Here is an 18,302-nt window from a genome sequence, read left to right on the forward strand (position 1 = left end):
CCCGCGGCTACTGAAGCGGTTGTCAGATGAGACCTGTGACGGCTGGACTGCGGGGCGGTCTGGAGACGCGGAGGGGCGAATTTTGGTGCCCGATGGTTGCATCTGGAGTGGTGTGTAAGACTCTCTGCCTGAAAAAACCTATTTAAGCTTCTTATATGGATGATTTTTTAAAAATAGCATTTCGGTTTTACCTGCTTCACTCCCCGTTTTCAACAAATCTTAACCCCGCCTTCACGCTGTGTGGTTCTGCATTGCCGGCTCTCTGATTGGGGAGAGCACTGTTCATGTGGTTATTGCTGCTTATGCAGCCATTCTCTTGTCCTCCTCTCAGATTAATTGGCAAGGTGCATTAATAGACCGAGTAGGGTGAATGGGTAAATATGACCACCTAGTCGTCTCTAATCCTGCGTTAAATGCCATAATTTAAATTTTCAGCTTCGTGGATATTCTACTTAGACGTTTTTTTAAAGTCGATGACTGCATGTTTCAAAATGACCTTTGAAATTCACCTTTTCTTTATCGTACTCCCTTGCTTCTTCTACCCTCTCAGTCCTCAGGTGAAAATTTTGTCTTGAAGTATCACGGACCCAGGAGGAAGTTCTTCCATTCAGAACGGTGGGACTAGTTTTGTTACCAACAGTATGAAAGGCTCTGAGTTTAGCCCGGAAAAGAAAAAAAAGGTTAAAATCCCAGCGAGGAGACTTCGTGAGGTAGTTTCTACAAATCAGGGAGATAATTTGGCTTTGCTGAAAGATGAGCTGCCCTGTGTTCCTCCAGCATTGTCTGCAAATAAACGTCTTCCTGTTAGAACGGAGACTAGCTTGAATGGAACATTACGTGGTATGTGATTCCATATGGGTTTTCAACCAGTTTTCATTTTTGTAAGTGTTTAGTCCTTATTTTCATTTCGTTTTTTTTGTGCTTCAAACTTTAGAGGATTCTTAATGTTTAAATTCCCAAATGTAGTATATGAAACTAATTTGTGCTGATGTTCGAAAACGACCCAGTTCCCTGGGAAAATGGCCAGGCACAATCTACATGGATCGAATGAATGATACTTTAATCTTTCCTATTGTGCTTTTTCTTTGTGTGGTTTTTCGCATTGTTCTTGTTCATATTTATGATGGACACATTTAACTTGTACAATGTGCTAATTTACCCCAGTAGTGCTTTTTACCAAATGTTCTACCTTTTGTTTGGATAGTGCTATCCAGTTTGGCATAGTAGAAAAGCACAACTTCTGCCATTTGATGGCTTCCATTTTCCAATTCACTTAACCTGTCAGTGAAAGTGGAGATAACATATCTTTGCCCACTTCACGTAATTGTAAAGATGAAATTAATGAATATAAGTGCAAAAACAACAAAATGCTTTTATAATGCTGCTTTTTTTGGGGGTACAGGAGTGACACCCTAACGGGTCTGCTGTTCAATCAGGCTTTTATATCATATACATATCTTATTCCTGGCAAATGATTCTACTCATAGTTTGTCCGTACCAGTGTACTGATATATTTTAAAACATTTTATGCTTATCTCACTTGATTGTCAGTACTGACCATTAGTTTCTGAAATATCACCTGTAAAAACCTTCATTGTGATATATTTAACTGCATCTTCTTAATTTTTTTTTTTTTTTTTTGCATGCAAAGTGTCTTCCAATTTGGGTCCCACATTAATATGGAGTTTATAATTCTTGAATCATGCCTATACAGTTTCTAAATATAAGATTCTGATTTAAAAATCACTAAAATTGATTCCTTTGTTTTGTTAGATTCATCAGATTTAACTTCTGCTAGAAATTACCACCAGCCTCCATCAGAAAATCCCACTGTGTCAGAAAGTGTAAGCAAAAGGATTCTTATTTATGCTCATGTTAAAATTTTGTTTTTAAATAATGTGTTCTTAAATCATGTTTGATAATTATGCTTACAACATGCCTTGTTTTTATTCAAATATCACTTACCAAGAGAAATGTTTTATGAGAATATACTACAATTATAACTTGAATAGTGTTTGAGACATTGAAGACAATCCATAGAATAGAATATACCCATTAGTAAGATAATGACCACTGAAAGAAATACTATAACTGAAAAAAACTGTTAGGAAAGGAAAAGGAACAGTAATGACACAATTTTAAAAAAGTGTGGTTACATATTATTCAAACTATTATGGGGCCTTTTTTTTTTTTGGATGGTGGTTCTTTATGAAATAACATGAAGTTCTAGTGCTGAAAATATTTTTATATAATTATTATATAAAATACATATTTTATTATAATGCTAAAAATTTTAGTATAATGCTGCAAATATTTAATGATAAGTATAATGTATTGGTCATGAGATCTAATTAGATCACTTTGACCACTAGTCATAATGTTGACCTGTGTATTATCAGTTTAACAAGTCTGTATAACAAGAGAGTTTCACAATATAATATTTTGAAAATCAGAGCTGGTAAACTAAGAATTAAATTGAGACTTTTTATTTAACAATTTAGTCAAGGGCAATAAAATGTATAATTATGTGCCGTACTTGGTCCCTAAGGAAATGCCTAGCCTTTTGGCTGGTGGCTATATCTTTTTTGAGCAGGCCTTATTTAATGATTAATACTAATTGTATTCCATTATCTAAATAATTTCCCAAATATATAGATACACTATTATTGTATAATTGAGGATAAGTGATGATCTTTGTTATGAAGGTCATCAGGCAGGATTCCATTGATGAATATGAGCTCACAACTTGATTTGCCTAATGTAATATACGCCTGCAAAGCAAACTTAATTCATTATCATTTTTATCGTAAACACAAACTGCAATCTTTTTTGCATCATGTTTTTGTTTCATAAGCGAGTGGTAAGGTTACAGTGTGGATTAAGTTGACCATGTTATTTAATGAGAAAACTGAAGGAGTTTGTGCCTGATATGCTCACATTTATAAACTTATTTATATCTGCTCCTATTCAAACCTATTTCTTTCTCCTAACAGAAGATGAGATGTCCCTTTTCCTATCTGGGGCTAATCCTTCCATATGTACAAAGAAAACAAAAACTTTAAAAAAATTCATTTTAGAAACTACAAAAAAGAAAAAAGAAAAATATCCCACAACTAAATGAAACAACTGTTAACATTTTAAATTTTCTTCCTATGTGTATACATTTTTTATGAAATGCTACCATACTGTTTTATAACCAAGTAGTATAAGGATATCTTTCCATGCCATTGATTTTTTATTCTAGATACTTTTAATATGTTCATATAATTTCAGTGTGTATGTGTACCATAGCTTATTTGTTCATATTCCTGTCATTTGACATTAAGGTTTTTTCCCCCAATTTTTGATAATATAAGCAACCATGTGATGATCATTCTGGTGCATATCTGAGGTCATTTCCTGAGTATTAATTTACAAGTGTAAAATTGTTAGATCAAAGGATAAGCACACTCCGAAGTATTTCTTTTTTTTTTTTTTTTTAAAAAGATGACCAGTAAGGGGATCTCAACCCTTGACTTGGTGTTATCAGCACCACACTCTCCCGAGTGAGCCACGGGCCGGCCCCGAAGTATTTCTAAATTGCCTCTTGAGAGGCTATACCAATATATATTCTCTCCAGCAAGGTCATGAGAGGAATTATTTTCCTTTGTCTTTACCAGTACAAAGCATTAAAATTAAACAAAAAAATTTTTTTTTGCCATTTTGGTAGGTAAAAAGGCACATTTTATTTTGTATTTCTTTTGTTATAGTGAAGGGGAAATTTTTTCATGTATGTGGCCATTCGTATACATTTGTATTTAACTCATTAAAAATGAAAAAGAATTACATATTTTTCTTACTGATTTATAGGAGTTCTTAATATTAATTTCCCAGGTGCATTCTATTATATTGTTAGTCTCATTGGCTTAGTTTTAGAAAGTTAACACCTGTCATCAGTGGATAGCCTGGAACAGTTTCCTTTTATGATTTTTTCCTTTCTCTTTTCTGATTTAGCAGGAAAAAAAAAAAAAAGAAAATGCGTATCTAAGTCAAGTGAAGAGCAACATTGAATCAATCTAGTACTGTAAAAGTCATTGTGTCTTAGCACTGAACAGAATCTTAGGGATGAAGTCTAGGGTTACACACGTGAGCAGAAAGCTGTTTGCCACTTACTGTCACATATGTAGAGAAACCTGAGACCACATATGAGCTCAGTGTCAAAGAATGCTGTGATTAATTTGTGATGTTGTGCCATGCATAGACCATTCTTATCTACTCCATTAGACTCACTGACAGATTTTCACATTTAACTGAAGCAACTGAGTTGTTAGATGACTTGCTCTGTTGAAAGTGGCAAATCGGAATTTGAATCCGAATCTCAGTACCTCATTTGCTTGCTTGTTCATTTACTCATTCATTCCCTTGTCTGACAGTGCATTACTCATTCACTCAACAAATCCTTGAGTAGCTTCAAGGTACCTAAGCATTGTGTGGTGTAGGGAATGAAATATATAAAGCACACAGTCTTGCCCTCCCAGAGCACAGTAGCTACATAGCTAATAAAAGGTACTTTGTATGTAATACATCATAAAGCTTATTTAGCCTCTCACTTTTCCCTTTCATATCCCAAAGGATTTTTCTAAACATGTTGCAGTACAAGAGTTGCCTTTGGATAAAACTGAAGAGAGCAACAGACACAACGGTAAAAGAATAGATTTTTTTGTTGTTGTTGTGATAAAATATGCCTAACATAAAATTTACTATTTTAACCATTTTTAAATGTACAGTTCTGTGGCATTAAATACATTCACACTGTTGTGCAACCATCACTACCATCCATTTCTGGAACTTTTTCATCTTCCCCACCTGAAACTATATAACCATTAAACACTATCTCCCCATTTTCTTTCTTCTTAGTCCCTGGAAACCACCACCCTACTTTCTATCTCTATGAATTTGTCTACTGTAGGTACCTCATGTAAGTGGTATCATATAGTATTTGACCTTTTACGACTGCTTATTTCACTTAGTGTAATGTCTTCAAGGTTCATGCAAGTTATAACGTGTCAGAATTTCCTTTGTAAGGGTAGAATTGATTTTTAGATATTCATTCAACAGCCTTACAATTTTTGTTATTTTCATTTTAATTAGTTTTTTTCTCCTAAATTAAGCTATTAGTAGAATCTCCAAAATCCAGGAAAAGGTAATGGTAAAGGTTATTTTATTCTTACCAACTATTGCATAGGTTTGGTATTAGATATCTGTTCATGAATTCTGAATTCAAGTTTTGAATGGTCTTTGGTGAGAGATTAGAAATGTGCTTTGAAATGTTTTATTTAATGACAATTTTTAAAATAGTTGGTTTTATGTTATTCTAAGCAGTTTTCTCTTTAAAGTTTGAGCAAATGTCTCCAATTTGGCCTTGGGTTTTTTGATACAATTTTTTGTCCTAGTGTCTTGGGTTGCGATTATTATATGATTACTTAGTCACTTAATTTGTTCTTTGCCTTTTTTTATTGAGAAATTGTATTGCTGAATTCCTAAACATTCCTTTAGTTTAAAAAGTTGGGATTTTTTGAGTAGTTTATTAAAAAGCTGTGTCTTGATTTTGCAGCAAATGACATCTTTATTTCTCAGTACTCCGTGGGACAGAGAGATGCTCTAAGAACAGTTTTAAAGCAAAAGTAAGTTTCATTTCAGAGAATAGTTGGACCATATCTTGTGTTTAAAGCCACATTTATTTATACTTTGGATAGAGGAAAAACTTTCTTTTCACTGTGTGAAATATATATTGTATGATGATATGTATGAAAAATTTCTCATGGTGCTGGATACCTATAATGTACTCAATAGCTGTTAGTAATTATTATTATAGGAAAGGTACTGTTCTAAGCACCATAGTACATTAACTCATTTAACACTCACAAAATCCAATGAAATGGATTCTATTACCATTCCAATTTTACAGAATCCCCATTTTATGGATGAGGAAACTGAGGCATTGGGAGTTTTCCTAAGGTCATTTAGCATGTTGTTTCTGGGCTGAGATTTAAAGCCAGGCAGTCTGCCTTAGAGCCTGCTCTCTTAACCACTTCACTATACTGCTTATAGCATTGGTCATGTAGTTTCTTATACACAATAATTATTATTTACTGTCAAAGGACATTAGACTTTTCCTGGTCAAGATCTGAGAAAGGGAAAAGCTTAGCACCTGGGTGAAGTGAAGGGAAACCATGGTTTACTCCACTTAAATGCCCCCTCCCAATTTTATCTCAAACATCAATGAAATACAAAACCAACCCTGGCAATAGCACCTGATAAACATGAAACAAGAACACATCCACTAGTCTATAGGTAATTTTTATTATCGTTATCATCAGTCAAGATAAATAGGATCATATTCTTAGGCTAAATGTATTCTACTCCTGAACCAGAGCAGTATGCTTCCATGCCCCTTACTTTTGAATTCTCATTTTATTCAGAAAGGAAATTTTATATTACTTCTGTAAATGGAAAGTCAGTATCAACTATTCTAGATAAAAAAGAATCTAATAAATTAGAAAAAAGAAATGCAGCAGAATGTTTTCAAATGGTTCTTGGAAGTATATCAGTGTAATAAGCAAACCACTGACAAATCTAAGTCAGAAAAATGGTAAGAGAACACTAAAGGTAGAAATTTTAAAAAGACATAATGACAGATTTAGAGGAGGTAAAAACAAATATTAAGAATATATGCAGTTGTAGCTACAAATTGAAAAATTTGGATTAAATTAAATAACTCACCAAAATATCTATAGAACTAGAAGATTTTGATAGAACAATCACTGGGAAATAAATTGAAAGAGCTTTTGAAGAATACCTCCCAAAACAGTGATGATTTTATTTAAGTTCTTGAAAAATTTTTAGAAATTTTTAAATTTTAAGAAAATTTTAAGGAATTTTTAAATTTCAAGAAAATTTAAGAAAATTGCATTAATGTTATATATTTTGCTCTAGAACAAAGAAAAGCAAACAACACTACTCATATCATTTTAATGATGCTAATCCAGACCAAGTACCAAAACCTAAAAATTCATTATCAGAGATCTTTTTATTTATTCTATTGTAATTTAAAAAAAAACCAAAACAATTCTTGGAATAAAATAATTAAATTTAACATTCTTTGGATAGCTAAAGTAAAAGAAAAAGATATAATTGTATTGATATGTTATTATCTTAAATAAGTTATGAGCAAATTATATTTTATCTTATGTCAAAAGAGTAATACACAATGATTAAGTGGAGTTTAGCCCAAGAATACAGCAAAGATTTAAAAACAGTAATAGCAAATTGTAATATTGCACCTATTATGGGCCAGGCACTGTTCTCTGCACTTCTTATGTACTACTCACTTAATTTTTACAAAAGCCTGGCATGTCTAATAATGTTGCCATCTCACAAATAAGGCATAGAATGGATTAAGTCACCCAGGCAGTCCGGCTCCAGAGTCAATACTCTTAACCATTACTTTACTAATAATTCATGATCTATTAATATATTTACATCATTTAATCAAATAAGAGTATATGACAAGCACAACAGATTACGTTTAATAAAATTTCATGCCCATTTCTTACCTCATTACACACAAACATCTTTAAAGCTAAGAATAGAATGATACTTTCTTAACATGAAGGAGAACATTTGTTGCAAACCTATAGTTTTATATTGTTTAATAGTCAATATATTGTTTAACAGCAAAACTGGGAACAAGACAAGATACCCATTTTTTTTTTTTCGTGATTAGTAAGGGGATCGCAACCCTTGGCACGGTGTCGTCTGCACCACGCTCAGCCGGTGCTATTCCTATATAGGATCTGAACCCGCAGCGTAGGCGTTACCAGCGCGGCACGCTCCCGAGTGAGCCACCGGGCTGGCCCAAGATGCCCATTATTTTTTAAACTTAATGTGGAAGTTCTAGCTGTGGCAGTTTAATAAGTAAATGAAATCAGGTATGGATATTGGAAGAGAGAAGACAAAATTATTTGTAGAAAATATTGTGTAGTTAGAATATACAAGATCTCTAACTTAGAAATTTTTGTGCTAATGAAAGTTCAGAAAGGTGACCAGGCAATCAGCATATTATCCAATAATAAAATGGAAAAAAAATTACCATAGCACCCCCCCACCAAAAAAAAAAAAAAAAGGAAGTTAGGAATATTCATAAACTGAAATCTGTAGGAACTATATGAAGAATTATGAAACTTTGCCAAGGGAATTACCAAAGGCTGGGAGAAATTAAGAGATTCAAGATGTTCTTGAATGGGAAGACTGAATAATGCAAAAACATAAGTTCTTCCAAAATTAACTTACAGGTTTTGCTGTAGTCAGTATTTTTTTTTCTTTTGCTTTTTTTTTTTTTTTTTTTTTTTGAGAATATGTGGTAGATGGAATTTGGAAACGAAGTCATTCTAAAATTTACCTGGAAGAACATTGGGAAAATCTATGAGGGTACTTCAAAAAGTTCATGGGAAGATTTGTATTAACTTTTAATTCTATTTTTCCAGAAACTTTTTGAAGTACCCTCATGTGTGTGTATAATTTTCTGTGCACACAGACGCACACATAGATAGTTAAGAATCCAAACATAGAGAATACATACAGTTGAGAATAACTAAGATAATTTTGGAAAAACAAAAATAAAAACAGAATGATGAAGAACTTGCTATATTTGATATTATAACGTACTCTAAAGCTATAAGAATGAAAGGTAATAGACTGGAGGCTTTGAGGAATGAAGAGTCTGGCCAGAGTGCCTAGAACAAGGGGAGAACATCCTTACATGTGACTGGAGTGATAAGCAAGGGGCTAGGTTTTGAACTCCCGTAAAGGAGTGTGGTTTTTAAGAGAAATGGCAAATCATTTCAAAGTTTTAAAGAATGAGTTATATTTCTTAAAAGACTGACTCTGGTAGCCATCTGAAAAAATGGGTTGAAAGAAGGCTGGACTGTCATACAGGAAACCAATTGGTATGGAGTTTTCAGGGATCTGTTTGAGAGATGTATTAGGTTGGTCCTGAATACATTGGGGAATGGTGGGATGGGAGTGGGGAATCATGCTGAACTGGAGTGGAGTAGACAGATTTGGAAGATGATTTGCAAATAGAATTGACGGGAATCATTAATTAGGTGGGAGGGTGAGGAAAGAGCTAAGGATGAATTTCAGATTTTTGGCTAGGATGAATTCCAGATTTTTGGCTTGCACAAATACATGGTCAGTAGTATCATTCATTGAGAAAGGGAATCCTTGGGAAGGAGTCCTTGAGGAAATATATTCTGTATTGGGATGGGCAAGTTTTTGAGGTACCTTTGAGATAGACATCCAGGTAAAAAAATATTCGGTAGGAAATTGAAAGAAAAGATCAAGTTCACAAAAGGGATCCAAGCTAGAAATCCAGATGCAGAAGTGATCAGTATGTAGATGGTAATCTAAGCTCTGGGAATGGTTGAAGTGATTCTGAGAGAATGTGAAAGTGACAAGAAAGATGGCATAGGGCTGAACACTGAGATAACCAAACATTTAGGGGATATGCAGAGAAAGCAAGCTAGCTTCTAAATGCTATTCAGAAAGTTTGGCTAGAGATATAGGGGAGTATGGTGTTAACACAGCCAAGGGGAATTAAGTTCCAAATTTTCTATGCTGCTCAGAGGTAAAGAAAGATAAGGACTAAAAAATATTCATTTAATTGAGCAAGAAGAATTATTAGTGGCCTTGCTGAGAGGAGTTACAGCATAGTATTGGGATATTCAATGGATTTAGGAATAGAACAAGTTCTAAAAAAAGACCAGAAGGAAACAATTTCTTCTGAATGGGAGGGTGATATGCATTTTTCCAGTTTTTTGTATTTAGGAGTTCTTTACGTTTGCTACATTGAGCATTTATTAATTTAATAATTGGGAAAAAAAATTTTAAAGCCTATAAAGAAGCTGATGTCTAGCCTTATAATGTTATTTTTCTTTTTGGTGAAGGGTAAGTCACTTTCAGACTTCAGACAGGAATACTAAAAGATAAGGAGTATATGAATTATATTTTCTTAGTACACCCCTCAATTGGTGAAATATATATTGAGCACCTAGTATGTACCTAGTCCTTTGTTAGTTGCCATTTGGTGTAAAAGCAGTCTCCCCTTCCCCCGGATTGCTTACAGCTTAGTTGTGGAGAGAATTTGTACATATGTGGAAGAATGAGTGACTAATTACATTCAATATATTATTGAATTGTTCTGTACAGACATTTGAGCCATGGGATGGCTGATTATCAAGCTTCAGTTGTGTGTTATATGCAGTAAATGCAAAAGGAATTAATGACAGCAGAGATCAAGAGGAAGTGTTATACTGACAGGCTTATTGAAAAGGGTAAGGCTTGCACTGCATATTCAAGAAGGAGAAGGATGTAGTAAGTTGAGTGGAAGAAGGTTGAGAGAACAGATTGAGAAAAAGCATGGAGTCATCTGTGGGTATGGCGTGGTAGGCAGTGAGGAGAGCAGTGTGACTCCAGAGAGGTGGTTTTGTGAAGTAATAGGAGGTATATAAAGGAAAGTAGGGCAGGGCCAGAGTATGGAATACATGGAAAGCCACTGAGGAAATTAGCCTATTCAGTTGTTTATAAGGAACAATTTTAGATTTTTGAATGGCAGAGAAATATGTGTGGGAAGTTTTTAAGCAAGTAAAAACTAGAAGAATGAAATAGTTGGTAAAAAGTGATGAAGTTTTATAGTAATGAGAGAGAAGTGTTAATCTGAGAGAGAAAGATCTTTGGGAATTGGGCCCTGACTCTGCCACTTACTAGTTCTGTGACTTTGATCAAGTAAATCCCATTACCTCTGTGGACCTCAGTTTCTTCACCTGTAAAATTAGGAAATTAGGATAGATGACCTACACATTTCCCCCACTGCTATAATTCTATGACACTCGTCATGTAATTGTGATGAAATAATTGACAAAACTTGATGACTCAATTGGGTATGAGAAGGTAAGCAGATAAGAAGCCAAGGTAATTTCAAAATTTTGAGACAGAGAAAACTGCTTTTAGTAGAAATGGGGAAATATCAAAGAGGAGTAAGTTTAAGAGTTCTGTGCTACCTTTAAAAATCAAAGAGGGAAATTCAACAGCTGCAGATGGAACTTTTCCCTGTTGATTTTGCTTAGACTTACATAGGGGCTCTTCAGTTTTTTCAGTGGTTCCTTTTATTGTTTTCTTTGAGGTCAAATGTAGAGCAAACCTGGGCAGCCACTCTTTTAGTATTTAGTTAAATGTCTTATTGCTAATATGAATCTATTTGCTTACTCATTTTTAATCCAGGCTGCCTAATAGTGTGTTTTGTGCCCATTTTAATAAACTGGGTATCATTTATTATTTAAATCTAAATGAGCTAGAATTCAGAAAATTCCTCTCAGGAGTTTTAACAATCCCACTTGGGGACCTTATGCTAAGTGAAATAAACCAGGCACAGAAAGACAAATACTGCATAATCTCATTTGTATGTGGAATCTGAAAAAGTTGAATTAATAGAAGCAGAGAGTAGAATGGTAGTGGCTGGAGGTTGGGGGAATGCGGAGATGTTGGTCAAAGGGTACAATTTCAGTTAGGATGAATAAATTCTGGAGATCTATTGTACAGCATGGTGACTACAGTTAATAATAATGTATTGTATAATTAAAAATTGCTAAGAGAGTAGATCTTAAATGTTGTGACCACACACACACACAAAGTAACTGTGGGAGGTGATGGATATGTTAATTAGCTTGATTGGGGTGATCATTTTACAATGTATACGTATATCAAAATATCATGTTTTAACGATAAATATATACTATTTTTATTTGTCAATTGTACCTCAGTAAAGGTGGAGGAAAAAAATAGTTACAATATATACATCAATAATGTTATAATTTGTATGAAAAGTATTTGGGTAATAAAATTATCGGTGATTTAAAAACACCTCTTGGGTTGTCTGCCTTTTGGAGTAAAACTTGGTTCTTGAATTCTTAAAGTTTTTCCTGCTTGTTTTTAATTTGTACTTCTTGACTATGTATCATTGTAACTGTACCATGCCTTTTTCATTTGTGTAAGTCTTATTTTCTGATATGCTATTACTGCCTTCAAGGGATTATTTTCTTATTTCTTTAATCCTTAGAGACCTGAGCCTTAATAAATTTCGTTAACCAAATGACTTTGTTTGATAGGTGATTTAGCTAAAAAATGTCAAGTAAACCATCTTCAGCAGATAACTTGCAGTTGTTTCTTGAAATGGTTCAATGTAGCTTACTGAATATATTTTTACTTTTTTATTTATAGAGCTCAATGCATGCCTGTTTTTAAGGAAGTAAAGGTACATCTTTTAGAAGATGCGGGCACAGAAAAGGACGCTGTTACTCAGGAGACCAGAACTTCACCCAGTGCAATTGATTCAGCTACAACTGTGGCTGCAGCAACTGCTGCTGCCATCGCGACAGCAGCTCCCCTGATAAAAGTATATTTTTCTCTCTAGATATTTATAACTACTTTGTGAAATATAAAAATGTTTATTAAGAACTGATTCTATAATTGGTTGTGTCCAACTGTAGACTAGGGACGTTCTAGTTGCTCTCAGTTTGAATTTTCCTATTTGTGGTTGTGTACCACTTCTTAGGAGTTGTGAAAATTACCACCTCATTGCTGTGACAACACTAATGAATCTGGGACTTTTCCAGTTTTAGCACTGAAAGTCCCGCATCCTGGAAAACCGTTGGTCCTGGGCAACCTGGGTGATCGGTCATCCTTATTTGAGAGCTAGAAGGAACCTTAGAGATCATCTGTGCCTCACCTGTCAGTTTGTAAATGGAGAAAGAGACAAATCGGTCAGTGTAGGTACAAGATCCTAACGCTTAAAGGTGGCAGAGCCAAGACTGAAACTCCAGACTGCTGACCTAATTCAGCCTCACATTAGGAAACTATCAAAAGCTACTTTGTTTGGCTATTTCCTTCTTTTAAATTTCCATTTAAGTATCTTATGTCTGGCATTATAAAATTCTATGTGGCAAATTTGGTATAATTTTTTTTTTTTTTTGAGAGAAAGCATTTATGTAAGGATAGCTATCTCCTGCCTTTTATTCCTGTGACTCCAAAAATAAAGGCACTAAATCATCAGAGATCTACTGAGTAAAACCTCTAATTTGATCATTTCTCAGTAACAATTGCTTTATAAACCTTTCTAGTAGATGAACATATTTTTGGTATGTTTCTATAATATGAAATATTATTTTGATATTTTTATTGTTTTAGGTGCAGAGTGATTTGGAAGCAAAATTTAATTCTGTAACAGAATTACTTAATAAGTTACAGGAGACTGATAAACACTTACAGCGTGTTACAGAGCAGCAAACAAGCATTCAGAATAAACACGAGAAATTACATTGTCTTGATCATGAAAAGCAAATGAATGTGTTTATGGAGCAGCACATTAGGCATCTTGAAAAATTACAGCAACAACAAATAGATATTCAGGTATCTATAATAAAGCCAGTACACATTCCATTATCTTTTGTCACTTGCATCTCTAAGCTAATATTCATTGATAATTGTAAAAGTTCATAGATTGTAACAGTTTCAGTTCTTGAATCATCATTTTCTTGTTCACCATGATTCCCCTCTGTGTGGAGAACTCTGGATGTTCTAGCTCAAATGTTGCTAGTTCTGTAAGACATCTCCCCATAGTTGGATTTTCCTCCTTTTTCAGCATTTTTGTTCATACCATTTTTAAAGTGCTTATATCACACTGCAAATATTTGTTAACACCAGCTGTTCTTTGCCTTGGAAAGTGCATCAGAATTACTTGGAGAACTTTATAAAAAACACATGCTTGGGCCTCTCAGAGATTGAGACAGCTGGTCTGAGATGGTACCTGGGAATCGTTGAAAACTCTCTAATGATTCTGATGCACACCCTTGGATGAGAACTACCTGCTGTACATATTAGCTTCTACATATTAGCTTCTACATTTAATTAAAAGAATGAAAATTTTTTAGTATCTTTGAGTATAAGTCACTGGGCTATTGTAAAAAGAAGAGATATCCTCACAAGGAGCTGATAGCATAGTTTCTTATCTATCTTGGAATTTCCAAGTCCTGGAAAACTACTCAGCACTCAATCCATTTTTTTTTTCTTGAATGAACGAATGATGAGCATTGTAAATGCGTTGGTTTTAATTTACTTTTTTCTAATTAATGTACAGTGTTTTAAATATAACATTCAGAATAATGTACAAAATCAGTATATTATAGCACGATATGTTATCACAAAGTGAACATTAATGTGCTATAATTTTCAAGACATTGTAATAGAGCTTATCTTCAGCTTTTCATGTGATTGAGGATAGTTTTTTATTGGGATGATTATAGACGTACAAAGTAAAGTTTTAGTAAGTACTCCACACGCATAACTAAAATTGAGTATGCAGCATATTATATAGTGAGAGGCCAGGACTTAGTCTATCAGAGTGATAGTCCCCAGTCTGTAAATAACTTTACTTCTCTGAGCCTTGTTTTCTTTACCTAGAAAATATTATTTTGTCAGGATGAAATGAGATGACACATTTGAAAAGCGTATTGATTTCTTAAGGAGTGAATTTTACTCCATCCTAAGTGCCTGTTTGCCATCCATCCATCCTTCCATAACTAAATCCATAATTTACTGACTTTATGATTTTAGAAGAATGGAATCCTTGCTGACTCAGATGTCACATTTATAAAGCTTATCATTACAGAAAGAGTTGAAGTTTCGGTGATGTACTAGTTATACTAGTTGTTCAATAAATGCTTAACAAAATGAAGTTAGTTGAGTCTGTCCCATCTGTTTTATGTAGAAGAATCTTGACATCCCTTTAGGAATTCTGTAAAACTATAAATCTTTTTAGTTTTTTCTTGACCTGGCATAAATTTGAAACCAGTTTTATTAGTTGAGATACTTACACTTTCCAGATATTTGAATAAACGGTGCAGAAAACTGTTGTCGCTACTGTTCCCATTTATATATAAATGCATACGTTACTGCTACTACTAAGCATGGCCACTATTTACTTGAGTGCTTACTACCAATGGTTTTCAAAACTTTACTTCAAACAAAATCTTACCATCAGGATATAAAAGATGAGATGTTTTGGTTTTTAATTCCCTGGTTGAAACAGAGGCCTAGAACTAGTGCTCCTTCTTCCCGGTCCTCTCCTAGCCTGCTGCAGTGGCCCTTAAACCATCTCTGAGATAGGAAGGAAGCCACTGAGGCTAAGCATGGTTAAGGAAAATGGTTAAGGTCGCACAGCAGAGTCAGGCTAACCCAGGCGTTTGTGATATTATGTCCTTCCAATGGCATCCATGCTGCTGCTGCAGTGGATAGTTGCAATGCAATGTATATATTTTTATTGTTTATTAAATGTAATAAGTTACCTTTAAGTTCTCTAATAAATTTCAAGGTATTTTTATTATCTGACTCTTTCAAATGATGTTTGAAATTAATAAAATAATTTTATTTCTTCTAGACTCATTTTATTAGTACTGCACTCAAGACCAGTAGTTTTCAGCCTCTTAGTATGCCCCCTTCCAGAGCAATGGAAAAGTATTCTGTAAAACGAGCACATCCTGATCTTGGTAGCAATAATCTACCTTCACATAACATATTTGCTTCCAAACAAGGTAAAAATATGTAGTTCTCTATAAATAAAAAATGTCAGCTATGAATTTTCTTTTTGCTATATTAACTGAAAACTTATTTATGAAGTGTTAGGAGTCTTTGCTTTATAAAATTTATTTATAGGAGCCTTCTGTTTTCTAAAATTAGTTCTTTTTTTAAGTCAAGTAATCTTTAGGTTATTTTGAAACTTGTTTAAATAGTAGATAATGTCCTAAATTTAATGGTTTTAATTAATAAGCTTGATAAATTGTTAGAAGCACTTATAAATTTAGAAAAATTTTACTTATCTAGTAACAAAAATGCTTGTAATAAATCCTCCAGTTCTCTGACAAACTTCATATTTACTATTTTTCTTATTCTGTCAAGAGAAACCACCTGAGTGCAATTATGAACTATGTCTAAATATTTTGAGTTAGTAATGCAAGTCTGTTTATCTTAATAGAATTTTAAAACTATTTATAATAGCAAAGAAATACATAGCTTATTTGCTAAGCCTTTGGAACTTAAAATGAATGAATAATTGTGTTTCCAAATGATTGATATCAATGATTTGAATAATGAACTAAAGACAATTAAGGGACTATCCATTAATGATATACAGATCCATGTAGTATGGTATTTCCAACATTTGATTTGTTAAAACATTGTTGTATTACAATCAGTAAAGATTCCTTATGCTTGTAAGGTGCTTGTTTTGCAACAAATGAGTTGTGTAACAAAACTGTTGTGAAGTAACATGAGTCAATTTTCAAGTTGTGAAGAGAGGACAGTGAAGCACAGAAGGGTGTGATGTAGCTGCTCAAGGTTATCTGGCTTGAGAGCGAGAGTGTCAGAGCCAGGGCTGGAACTCAGGTTTCAGTATGACCCAGCCCTGTGCCTTCTACAGAAGTGGACACTTTTTTCATACTTAGTTCTGAAGAACTACTTGCTCATAATTTTGTTTTTTTAGACTTAAGTTTTGAAGGAAAAAATGTCCGTTTTATTGATTATATACTGAATTTGTTTCTTTTGCATATATTAGTTACAGTAAAAGACATAGAAAAATGAGTAAATTAAAAATTCAACAAACTTTTATAAAGTATTAAAATATATACATTTTATATTTATATTTTTAAAAAATAAAAATAATTTTATTCTGTATTTTTTCTTAGGCATATATAATTTTTATATAGTTGTAATTGTAGCATAAATATAAATTTATACTGTTTTTTTACTACTATCAAAAGTATTTTCCATGTTTTATATAGTTATCTTCTTAATTTTAATTTTTAATGACTAAAAGATAATTTATTTTGCAATTTACTTGACTATTATCCTGTTATTGGACACTTAGGCAGTTTTAGGTTTTTTTTCTTTACAAATAATATTGTAATGAACATCGTCATATGTTTAATATTTTGTTACTTTTATTTTATTTCCTTAGGATAAATTCCCAAGAGCAAGATTACTAGGTCAAAGTATATAAAAATTTTACAACTTTCTATACTTATTGCTAGATGGTTTATCAGTTTTCACTGCCATGAGAAGTATTTAGTATGCCATTTCACCACAGCTTCAGTAGTACTGAGTATTATATTGATTCTTATATACTAGCTGTAAGTGTAAAATGTTTATAGTCTTCTTTTCATTTGATTTCTAGTAAGGATGAAGTTATTTCTATATACTTGTTAATAATTTGTGTTTCCTATATAGCTTTGGTTTTGTTTTTAAAGTATGGAGAAGATTAACACCCTACAATTAAAAAACAATTTAAAGTAAGTTAAATCTATTATTTTCATTATTTTCTATTAAAGCACCTTTAAGAGAGGTTGAAGATATGGGTTTTGATAAACAGAAATCGCCTTTGGAGACACCGGCACCTCGCAGATTTGCTCCTGTACCTGTTTCAAGGGATGATGAAATATCAAAGAGGGAAAATCCTATGGAAGAAAAAGAAAATATAGAAATATCAGGTCATAGAGGTAAGAAAGCAATTATAATTAACACCCACCTTTCACTAGACCTATCTCAAATTAGGAAATTGTCATGAGATTATCTCACTTATGATTTTTAATTCTCTGTGTGCTTAGTAGTAACTAAGGTAGGATCTCTATTTTTAATATTTTTCTTTAAATGGTGCTGGGCAAATCAAGCTTCTTTAGATTCTTCATAGGAATTGGAGGTCTACATTTGTAATTGTTGTGTTTCCTACAGGTTATTACTTAAACTTCTAATGAATAAGTTTTGTTATTAAAAAATAATGCTTTCCTGAAGGTAAGTCTGATATTTTTAGAGCATGTTTCCTTATATTGTTTTTAGGTATAAATTTCAGTAATAAAACTCAGAGAAATTTAACATTTATGATCATGTTCAGTTGCAAAAAGTGCTAATATATGAACTTTTTAATAGAAGACAAGAACTTTTATAAATGACCTGAAGTAATAGTATGTTACAGAGCCTTAAAATGTAGCCTTTCAAGTAAAAGTAAGTGAAAATATTAAACTATAGGCTTTTATTCCTGGAATGATTTAAATGCATTCAAATCTTAGGCACATTTAAAGAGTTTTAAGCAATTTAGAAGATAATGAAATCTTTAATAAAGAAACAAACCTCACCAAAAAGAAAATTATGTAGTTTCACTA

The 18,302-nt window shown here is 33.1% G+C and overlaps 1 protein-coding gene across 4 annotated transcripts in view; it reads left to right on the forward strand.

Annotated features, from left to right (window-relative positions):
- The first annotated feature begins 40 nt into the window (after positions 1–40).
- KIAA0586 (KIAA0586 ortholog) overlaps positions 41–18,302 on the forward strand; it is a 120,709-nt gene continuing 102,447 nt past the window's right edge. For 3 of the 4 annotated variants that reach the window (XM_063088475.1, XM_063088476.1, XM_063088477.1), the window contains exons 1-9: positions 41–110; positions 551–840; positions 1,774–1,844; positions 4,612–4,681; positions 5,594–5,663; positions 12,316–12,490; positions 13,282–13,503; positions 15,530–15,683; positions 17,475–17,642. In XM_063088475.1, the coding sequence (XP_062944545.1) occupies positions 642–840; positions 1,774–1,844; positions 4,612–4,681; positions 5,594–5,663; positions 12,316–12,490; positions 13,282–13,503; positions 15,530–15,683; positions 17,475–17,642 (1,129 nt within the window). In that variant the 5' untranslated portion in view covers positions 41–110; positions 551–641. The remainder of the gene's footprint in view (positions 111–550; positions 841–1,773; positions 1,845–4,611; positions 4,682–5,593; positions 5,664–12,315; positions 12,491–13,281; positions 13,504–15,529; positions 15,684–17,474; positions 17,643–18,302) is intronic. The other variant, XM_063088478.1, reaches the window with a different exon arrangement.

Source organism: Cynocephalus volans, chromosome 3 (assembly GCF_027409185.1).
Source record: "Cynocephalus volans isolate mCynVol1 chromosome 3, mCynVol1.pri, whole genome shotgun sequence".
NCBI lineage: Eukaryota > Metazoa > Chordata > Mammalia > Dermoptera > Cynocephalidae > Cynocephalus > Cynocephalus volans.